Genomic DNA, 11079 nt, shown 5'->3' on the forward strand with positions numbered 1-11079 from the left:
AACATAGTATATATAGTACAGTATGTCTATTAAAAATATTTGATTTGATTAAATTTGATTAACTAAGTTAGATAATTATTATTGTAATTATAGTTTATAGAATACTATACAAGTTTTAATTAAAATAAATGCATATAATAAATACCTACCAATTCTTTCTTGTTGAGGTGTAATAGAAGGTGTTCTGTTAGATTTAAATTTATTTAGTGCTCCACTAACAAAATCTGAAATGCAAGGCATAAGCAATTACAACTTAACATTTACTTGTCTTTCACCAATAATTCATGTTAATATTTGCGGTTTTCGTTCAACATGTAACTTTATATCGGCTTATAAATTTTAAGTTATTTAAGAGGAATTATTTCAAAATAGGAAAAACACTAAAGGATATATTTTTATTCATTCCCCACTTATACTTCCATATCCCTAAAAAAAGGAAAAAAAAAAAAAGAAAAAAAAAAAAAAAGACATGATACAGAAAGAAATGTAATACAAATACACATCACGTACAGTAAGGGTAGGGAAGAAGAAATCATTACATGTTAAGGCAAAAGATGAAGGTCTGAACTGAGGCAAGAACCATGGAAATGGAGGCACGAAGAAAGATATTTAAAAGATCAGTAGAGATGGAAGTAAAAACATTGTATCAATAAATAATGTAAGCAAATGAATAAAAGTGTCTGGAAAACAATAAATAACGTAGTTTGACTAAAGTTGCTCAAAGACAGGAAACAGTAGGTATGCTAGAGCAATCCTACGAAAGACCTTGAATGCCAAGCTATAAACATCACTATTACCAACTAAAATTCCCGAAGGGTATGTGTGTGAGATACTTGAGTAGAGTTATACATTTAAAATGTAAGCCTTGGCCAGGTGCAGTGGCTCACACCTGTAATCCGAGCATTCTGGGAGGCCGAGGCAAGCAGATTACTTGATGTCAGGAGTTAGAGACCAGCCTGGCCAACATGGTGAAACCTTGTTTCCACTACATATACAAAACTTAGCCAGGTGTGGTAGTGTGCACTTGTAATCCCAGCTACTTGGGAGACCGAGGCAAGAGAATCACTTGAACCCAGGAGGTGGAGGCTGCAGTGAACCAAGATAGCACCACTGCACTCCAGCCTGGGTGACAAAGAGAGACTCAGTCAGAAAAGAAAAAAAAAGTGAGCCTTAATAGCAATACAGAGGGAAGATTCAAGGAGGAAGCATAAAGACCAAGATTCTTTTTTTTATTTTTATTTTTAATTAATTTATATTTTTGAGATGGAGTCTCGCTCTGTCACCCAGGCTGGAGTCCAGTGGCGTGATCTCAGCTCACTGCAACCTCCGCCTCCCAGGTTTCATACCATTCTCCTGCCTGAGCCTTCCGAGTAGCTGGGACCACAAGCGTCCGCCACCACACCCGGCTAATTTTTTATATTCTTAGTAGAGACAGGGTTTCACCGTGTTAGCCAGGATGGTCTCCATCTCCTGACCTCGTGATCTGCCCACCTTGGCCTCCCAAAGTGCTGGGATTACAGGTGTGAGCCACCGCGCCCGGCCAGGAAGATTCTTACAGTAACGATGCAATAAACACTACAGAGACAGAATCTTATACGACATGAAAACTGTCTGATTATAGATGGTAGAGGACGAGGTGGAACCCATGGTTAAAGCCTGAGTATCTAGGGAATAGTGGTGCTGTTAGAAGAAAATGGAATTCACACAGAATCGGGTTAAAGAGGATGAAGATGGTCATTTCAAAATGTTAAGCTGAAAACACCAATGAAAAGCAGATGTGATGAGGTCTGCCTAGCAGGCCGTTAGTAAAGCGGAACTGACATTTTCAAGATAACGGTGATACAGATGTGATGGTTATCTATTTAGATGTGATAACTGCACCTACAGGACTGGGGAAGAGGGCGATAAAGACGATCTGCATCTGGGAAATACGTCCATTTGGGATAGGAAGTTTTATGGGTTGCAATGTGTTCTCCAAAAAACCTATGTTTACGTCCTAACCCCCAGTACCTATGAAGGTGACCATACTTGGAATTACTATCTTTACAGATGTACTCGAGTTAAAATGAGGTCATTCGGGTGGGCCCTAATCCAATGTGTCCTACAAGAGGAAGTTCTGACACAGAGCAACACCACGGGACGACACAGGCAGGGACTGGAGTGACACAGCTGCAAGCCAAGGAATGCTAAGGACTGACAGCCACTACCAGGAGCCAGAAAGAGGCAAGAAAGGATTCTTCCCTGCAGGTTTCAGGCATTCCGCCAACACCTTGATTTCAGACTTCTAGCCTCCAGAACGGTGAGACCAATTCCTGTTGGTTTAAGCCACCTAGTTTGTAGTACTTTGCTACAGTAGCCCTAGGAAAATGATACATAAGTCATCAATATTATCCTATCTACAAAGGAGGTAAAGAAGAAACACAAGTATGCGATAACAAATAAGCCAAAAGATGAGAAAGGGAATGGGACAGTTAGTAACATCTGGTTCTGATATTCAAAAGATAAGTTTCCTAAAGTAATTGGAAGAAGAATGGCCTCTGATTTCTTGATCAAGGAGATTGCAAGTTTTATTACCAACTCCACCATCATAAAACTTTTGGTCTTTCTGATTCTTCCTTGATAATATTTCCTTCATTATTTAGTTTGTACTCCTAACTAATCCATGTCACTAACAAGTTCAAACAATAATCTCGTGCCTGGATTACTGACACACATTGCTGACCATTCTCCCTACTTCCAAGTCTTAATTCTTCAAACCAGGTAATTTTCTAAAATTTTTTAATCATATCATGCCTCACATCATAAATCTTCAATGATTCACCAACACCCAGGTTAATATTCTAATTCTTTAGCCTGGCATTAAGTTTACCATAATACCATCCTTCATCCTTATGCTGAACACTTCACTCAAGTCATACTGCTCTATTTACATTAGACATAGGTTACTTCTTCCCTACACAAACCTTTCTTCATAGCATCCTTCTCATCTAGAATAGGATACAAGTATTCCAATCCTCCACCCAATCCCACTAAATTCAAGAAGGTTCAGTTTGACTCCTCTTTGACAAGTTCCTGATTGTTACAACCCAGGGAACTTTTCTCCTTTTAATACATCTTATGTTCACGCTAAAGATTTAGCACTTAACATTAGATTGTACTATCGCTTTAACTTTTTACATCCATACGTCCTATCTTTCCAGCTGTGCTATAAGCATCAGAAAGGCACATACCACAATTCATGCTTCTTTATGTGAAATGTACTTTCAATTAAAGCACATCACTGTACCTCCATAAAATGGGACGCCACTTACCTCCTACACTTTGTCTTCTCTTTCTCTTACATTCACCAGGAGTTTCATATTCACCTTCTTCAAAGCCTTCCAGTGATGGAGTAGCACAGAGACCATCAATACCCAACATAGCTGGTATCTTCTCCAGGATAAAATCTGGTACACGCCCTAAATGAAAATGTTCACAAATAAGACAATTATTATCCTTCCTCCACTCTTCCCCAAAAATGTTGAGATAGTAATATACCAATTTCTTTTCTTTTTGTCTTTGCAGGAGGGGCCAGTACTGTGGGGTGGGGGTGAAGTCAGTAATACACCAACTTTCTAACAGTTGCCTTCATAGTTCCTTTGGAAGAAACAGAGATTTTCCTCATTTAAACAAATTCTGTTAATAATGCAACTACATCTTACCAATATCTGATGCATAATCGATAAGAGTCTGTACTACTGCAGCCTGTAATCGTAGCTTTTTTTCTGTGTTAGAAGACATCTTTTCATGTCCTTCATTTGTCTGAAGAAGATTTGGTGCAAATATTACTGCAAGATTGCTGCTATCCATCTTATTCTCACTGGATCTTAAGTGAATAAAGGCTTTATTAGATGGAGTCCAAGGTAAAAATAGAGTTAAAATAACATAGGTAGTACATTTTGAAGACCTTTTACTATCAGTCATACACAAGGCAAAATAGTTACCCTTCATCTACATGATTGGCTTGAACACAAAAAAGAACCAGAAATATACAGCCTCTCTATATTTAAATATGTATTATAAAAACCATGCTAATCTTAGAGTTCATACTTTGCTTTACCACACAAATTGAACATCTTTATCTGATTTTCAAACCTACACATAAAAAGTTGGAAGTATCAGAAGGCAGCAAGTATGTCTAGAATAAGTAGGCTCACTGAGAGCAGGGAGAGGAAAATTTTGAAAAGCAAAACAGAAATATTTAAACAAAACCTTTCAGTGGACAATGAATCTTATAAACAGCAATGAACCATTAAGGCATTCATGATGATAACTTTAAGATAAGGAAATATTAAATCATTTGGTATGCTGTTTCTTAAATTACAGAGTATACCCCTCATAGTAAAGAAATATGTAATTTTTAAAGAAAAATTTCCATTCCAAATGAAATGGAACATATCTACAAGCATTAAACATTAGTTAGTTGAAAAATTCAACTATTACTTGCTAAGAGTTTTAATTACCACTTACCTAAGAGAAACATTCCTGAGGAAGTTAAAGAAGTATCTTAATACATGAACTGTGTGGTCAGCCAGAAGACAGGAGAGCAACAGTGTAGCTTTATTCTTTTCCTCTGTGCCTAACTGTTGAGCTTTCAAAAGTGCTTCATGCAAATTAGCTGGGAGAATGGGCTCTGGCAATTCCCTAAAAAACTGCTTAAGAAGTCCTGCAACATCACAAGGAGGTGCAGAAGACAGACAGCCTTCACCATGATCCAGTTTATTCTGAAATAAATATAATAATCTTGAGTATTTTGGCAACTTAAGAGTTTATCGCAAATAAAGTATCTTTTGTTATACTCTAATAAGACAGTTTTATTTAATAAATTTCTCTTAACTCTTATTTTAAAATATGTCACTACTTTATTTTTAACGATTTTTAAATTTATTTTTATAGAAATGTGGTGCAGATTTTTTGGCTTGGGTTGGCTTCAAATTCCCAGGCTCAAACCATCTTCCTGCCTCAGCCTCCCAAGTAGCTGGGACTACAAGCATGTGCCACCTCACTCAGCTATATCACTCCTTCTAGAAGGCTAACAATACAATTTAACAAATTTTTTCATTTTACGTAATAGTTGATAGAAATAAGGACTATGAATTTAAAAGTTATTAAATTTTTAAAGCACGATAGAAATAATACACCATTTCTCTTAGGAAAAAAATTCTTCTGCCATGAAAAAAATGCAAATTCAATTTCTGTCAACTATTCATATTAATAGTTCTAAATATTTCAGTTTTAAAAACCAAATCAGAAAATGGTTCAAATGAAAAATTATAGTTCAACAATATGCTTACCTTTAGCGCTTTTAGGCGAATCACAGATCCTGATTTCCGAAAAAGCCCTTCAGTATGAATATGTTCTTCTAAAGATGTGCAAGCATCGACAAGAAAGCTGAAAGAGACGTTTTTCAGTTGGCTAGATATACATCTTATCAAATCCTATTCCTCTGCTAACACACATGAGCAGGCCAAGCACTACCTACCTTTCAGAAGCTCTAAAGTCACAAATCTCTGTAGTCTTTGAGATAAAATGTTACTTTTAGTTGTCTACATGCTTCCTAAATTCTTTTCCAAGGTCCATCTTTTCACTCATAACAACTCCCAAGTGCACACTAAATTTTATCTTTCTCAATCCTACTTAATTTCTGTTTCCCTTCAGGACGTAAGACTTGTCTTTTTTTACTGCCTCTACTTCTTCACACTCAGTCTCCATTCACCCCTCTCCAATCATTCTCATACCTCATAACTCCGAAGAAATAGCTGTCTTCAAGCTCACAGCCTCTGCCTTGCCAAATCCATGCTCACTATGTTGTCCTCATATTGCTTGATGTATCACCATCTGACACACCCGACCCCTTCTCTGTTCATCTCAAAAATACTTTTTCACTACTCTGTTACTTTTCCTGCTGTCTCCCTGACTGCTCCTTCTCAAACTCCTTTTCTCATTCCTCTCATGCCAGACCTCTACATGCTGGAACAACCCAGGGCTCTGTCCAACACCTTCTTCTTTTGTCTACTATCTCTCCATGGGTGATCTTCTCATCTCCCACGTTACCCAAAAATAGGGCGATGTGTTTTTTTTTCCTCATACCAACATCATCCCTCAGAAAAGCAGGACCTATCCCAGTCCTTACAAGCCTTTTCATATTAAGGGGAATGTGCTCAACTTCTTTATTTTGAACAATAATCTCAATCAATGTTGGCTTTAGATACCTAGATACTGAACAGCTGGCACCCACAAATTAGAATGAATATCAGCTACAAGCAACTGAGACAGCTGTACTGGTGCAGTGGCTGAATGTCAGCCTTATTTACAGACGGTAACTGACAAAACAGTCTTTTAATTAAATAAAAAGTAGGTAATGAAATTACAATGAAGATTTAGTCATTATTCCTGGGAATATGACTTTGCAATTCCAGATGCTGAAAATCTGTTTTTTTTTTTTAGTTTTTTTTCTTTCAGTTTTTATTTTGAGACAGGGTCTTGCTCTGTCACCCAGGCTGGAGTGGTGCTATCACTGCTCACTGCAACCTTTGCCTCCTGGGCACAAGTGATCCTCCCACCTCAGCCTCTCGACTAGCTGGGACTATAGGCACACACCACTACCCTAGCTAATTTTTCTATTTTTTGTAGAGACAAGGTTTCACCATGTTGCCCAGGCTGGTCTTGAACTCCTGGGCTTAAGCAATCCACCACCTGGGCCTCCCTAAGTGCTAGGATAACAGGCATGAGCTCCTGTGCCCAGCCTGTTGAAAATCATTATAGGTGTTTATTGTAAGAAAATCAAGCCTTTCATAGGTCATTTAAAGAGCATAATGGTTAAGCGGTTACCTAAGAAGACTGTGAATCTACACCTATAGGATGAATGGGGGTAAACTGTCCTAAGGCAACAAGGTGTTCAATAATTGCTTTTGGATGACATGTCAATTAAAACCTAGATTATTGGTCTATAGTAGCCAAAAGGAACCCTACTTTAGATGGAGGGGAAATGAATTAAGAGATAAGTTTCATCATATGCATTTTAAAATTATATTCTTAAAACATAAACTTTCCTAGTAATTTCTGATGCAGTTAGAATAGGCCAGCACAGTGAGGCATGCCTGTAATACCAGCACTTTGGGAGGCCGAGGTGGGTAGATCACCTGAGGTCAGGAGTTTGAGACCAGCCTGGCCAACATGGTAAAACCCCATCTCTACTAAAATACAAAAATTAGCTAAGCATGGTGGTAGACACCTGTAATCCCAGCTACTCGGGAGGCTGAGGCAGGAGAATCACTTGAACCGAGGAGGTAGAGGTTGCAGTGAGCCGAGATCATGCCATTGCACTCCAGCCTGGGTGACAAGAGTGAAACTGTTTTAAAAAAAAAAGGTTATTTATAAATAGTAAGTGGCATAGAAAAGCTAAGTGATACATAATACATTTTCACAAATACTCTAATATCTTAGCTTAAATATTCTTTTATCCAATATTTCTTTTCAAGAGCCAGGGTCTCACTCTGTTGCCAACGCTGCTGCAGCCTCAAACTCCTAGGGTCAAACAATCCTCTGCCTCAGCTTCAGGAGTAGCTGGGACTACAGGTGCACATCACCTTGCCCAGCTGATTTTTCTTTAAAATTTTTTTATAGATGGAATCTTGCTTTGTTGCCCAGACTGGTCTCAAAATCCTGGGCTCAAGCGATTCTCCTGCCTCGGCCCTCAAAGTGCTGGGATTATAGGCATGAGCTACTATGCGTGGCCAATATTTTTTAAACAAACAAACAAAAAGTCAAAATTATTACTGAACTGGTAATTCAGTATATTACTTAATCTGAGTTGTGGCAAAAGAATTCATATAGAACTGAAAAGTGACTTTAACAGATTTTTTTGTGTGTGATTTCTAACATTTACTTATTACTGGACTTTAAAATCCAATCCTGGGAAGGGGTACAAATTATAAATTTAAAATATGCTAATGAGAGATGAAATCATTTGCTGGTTTGAAACAAGTATGTTTTAATCAACTATTTCTTTTAAACTCTCTAAAACCAGTTTGAAATGTTTACTCTCTTCTTCATTTGCCTGGCTAGAAGGCTCACTGCAGCCTTGACCTCCTGGGCTCAAGCAATCCTCCCACCTCAGTCCCCTGCCTAGCTGGGACTACAAGTGTGCTCCGCCCAGCTAATCCTTGAATCTTTTGCAACAAGGTCTCACAATGTTGCCCAGGCTGGTCTTGAGCTCCTGGACTCAAGTGATCCGCCCACCTTGGCCTCTCAAAATGCGGGGGTTACAGGCATGTGCCACTGTGCCCGGCCTTCTTTATTTCAAACTCTGCTTACCTTGGAATGTGTCCATATTCTGGTACAGCAGAATGGGGCAGTGCATTAAAAGGTACTCCAAATACTTTACCCTAAAATGACAAATTCAGTTACTCTAACACAAATATTAGGCATAATATGTTTTCTTTAGGCAAATTAAAGACCTTGGGAAATTAAAAAAAATCAGAAATAAATGATAAACTGTCAATCAAGAAAAAAACAATCATTTCAAGTGCATTCGATAACAAATAATTACTGTATTAGACAGGATGCTAAGTGCTGGGAGTACAAAGATGGCCAAGATAATGTCATTCCCCTCAAATAATCTAGTAAACTCAAGTTTCCAATCTGATCATAAAAAAATCAATTGGGTTAGTGCTTAGTAAATTCTTAAAACAGAATTTGGACCAAAACACTAACAATTACCCCAAAAATACTATAGGTTCCTTTAATGACCTTATAAATACTGACTATATACTTTCTTTTGCTCACCTTATAAACACACAAAAGACTAAGTTAACTGAAAAGCAAAACAGTAATTCCTGTCCTTCATTGAGTCTTCCTAAAATTATATCGGAAGAGGTTATTTTTATACCTAAACCATTTTCCACCTTCTATAGAAGAGTGCTTTCCAAACCATGCCCTGAGGTAAGCAAGGCAGGGGTGTGCAAATATTTAAGTCAAACTTCATTTAACTAGCTGGAAACCCATTTTTAAAACCTCACATTCAAATTTTAATACATTGAGGATCCCGAGAGTAAAGCTGTGTGCTGGTTAACTTGAATGTTTTTGCACACTGAAGGATAAAGAATCTGCCACTATCTTTGTGCCTGCATTCGAACCTCTTAAAAATGTGTTGCTTTCCATAGCACTGAAAGGTAAATTCAAGTCTGTAAATATCTGGTTATTCAAAATTAAGTGGGTATATAATCTCACATGTTAATTTAGTTTACATGCGTCTGCTCTGTGAATGCTGCTGAAGTACTTTTTTTCCTATATCACAAGTTATCAAGCAAGCAGCATTTATGTTTTAAGAGCATTAAATTTAACTTTATATTTACAATACAAATCACTCAGCATTGTTAATGACACAACACAGTAACAAAATTTTACTAATTCCCTTTCAAGCGCCTGGCTCCAATTAATTTACAAACGTTTTAAGCTGAAAAGACAGTATGGTATAGTGAGTGCTTAAGAGAGTAGGCTCCTAAAGGCAAAAAAGCCAGGTTTTTTTTTTTTTTTTTTTTTGGAGACAAAGTCTCTGTTGCCCGGGCTGGAGTGCAGTGGTACAATATCGGCTCGCTGCAACCACCACCTCCTGGGTTCACCCATTCTCCTGCCTCAGCCTCCCAAGTAGCTGGGACTACAGGCGCCCACCACCATGCTCGGCTAATTTTTTGTATTTTTAGTAAAGACGGGGTTTCACTGTGTTAGCCAGGATGGTCTTGATCTCCTGACCTTGTGATCCACCCGCCTCGGCCTCCCAAAATGCTGGGATTACAGGTGTGAGCCAGTGCGCCCGCAAAAATGCCAGGTTTTAAACCTTGACTCTTGTACTTATCAGCTGAGTGACCTGGATCAAATTAACGTTCTGTTCCTCAGTATCCTCACACAGATCCTAAGTCATAGAGGTGCAGGAAGAATTAAATAAATTAAAACATACAAAACACTTGTATCATCAGTGTCTGAAACAGAATAAGCATTCAAAACATGTTTGTTCATATTATGATCATCATTTTATGCTGAGCTATTTAAAAAATGTTAGTATGGGCAACCCCTTTATTGGGGGTTTTCTTGATACTGTGCAACCAAACCAAATGTAAAAATAAACCAGATACTTAAGCTGGTAAGTCTACTTCTGTTATATATAACTAGAATTCAGCGTGTTTTCTTCCTTAAGTCTTATTATTTAGAATAACTGGCTTCACAAGTAACCACTATAATTTAATATCATAAAATGTTTTTAAAACTTTATGTATTAGAATCTCACCTATAGTATCATTTTAAACAAGATTTATAGTACTTTTCTTTAAAAGCTCAAAAACTACAAATAGCTAACAAACACAGTGGGCTACAGAAATTGTTTTCAAACAAACTACCTATCCCATTAGATCTCATAACACAATGATCTTCTATACTGCTTCATTAGACTATTCTTGTGTTTCTAGCTGAATTTATATGGCATGATTACCAATTAGGAGGCAGACCATTGATATGACAACTATCATTAGATGAAGAAGTGGCATGTGACACGCACTGTGCGAGGCCTACGTAAAGAGCTTCACGTTTTAAAATCCCTAAACAATCCAAGGAGAAATACCACTGTTCCCACTTTATAGATAGAAAACTGAAGCTTAGGGAAATCAAACAAGCAGCCGGAGTTTACAGATGTAGTAGGGGTGGAACAGGACTCAAACTCAGGTCTATCTGACTCTGAAAGCAGGCATCAGTTTTTCTTGGTAAGGAGTGAAAAGGCCGGGCGCAGTGGCTCACGACTGTAATCCCAGCACTTTGGGAGGCCGAGGCGGGGGGATCACAAGGTAAGGAGATCGACACCACCCTGGCTAACACTGTGAAAGCCTGTCTCTACTAAAAATACAAAAAATTATCCAGGTGTGGTGGCGGGCGCCTGTAGTCCCAGCTACTCGGGAAGCTGAGGCAGGAGAATGGCGTGAACCCGGGAGGCGGAGCTTGCAGTGAGCCGAGATCGCGCCACTGCATTCCAGTCCGGGCGACAGAGCGAGA

At 38.2% G+C, this 11079-nt stretch overlaps 1 protein-coding gene across 3 annotated transcripts in view; it reads right to left on the reverse strand.

Moving 5' to 3' along the window:
* The window catches only part of ARHGAP11A (Rho GTPase activating protein 11A), a 23884-nt gene that overhangs the window by 9832 nt on the left and 2973 nt on the right, over positions 1-11079 (reverse strand). For all 3 annotated transcript variants that reach the window (XM_011932707.1, XM_011932709.1, XM_011932708.1), the window contains 6 exons: positions 8356-8426; positions 5334-5430; positions 4510-4763; positions 3702-3865; positions 3312-3458; positions 150-224 (listed from right to left, as the gene is read on the reverse strand). In XM_011932707.1, coding sequence (XP_011788097.1) covers positions 150-224; positions 3312-3458; positions 3702-3865; positions 4510-4763; positions 5334-5430; positions 8356-8426 — 808 coding nt within the window. The remainder of the gene's footprint in view (positions 1-149; positions 225-3311; positions 3459-3701; positions 3866-4509; positions 4764-5333; positions 5431-8355; positions 8427-11079) is intronic.

This window comes from Colobus angolensis, unplaced genomic scaffold (assembly GCF_000951035.1).
Source record: "Colobus angolensis palliatus isolate OR3802 unplaced genomic scaffold, Cang.pa_1.0 Scaffold97, whole genome shotgun sequence".
NCBI classification, from domain to species: Eukaryota; Metazoa; Chordata; class Mammalia; order Primates; family Cercopithecidae; genus Colobus; species Colobus angolensis.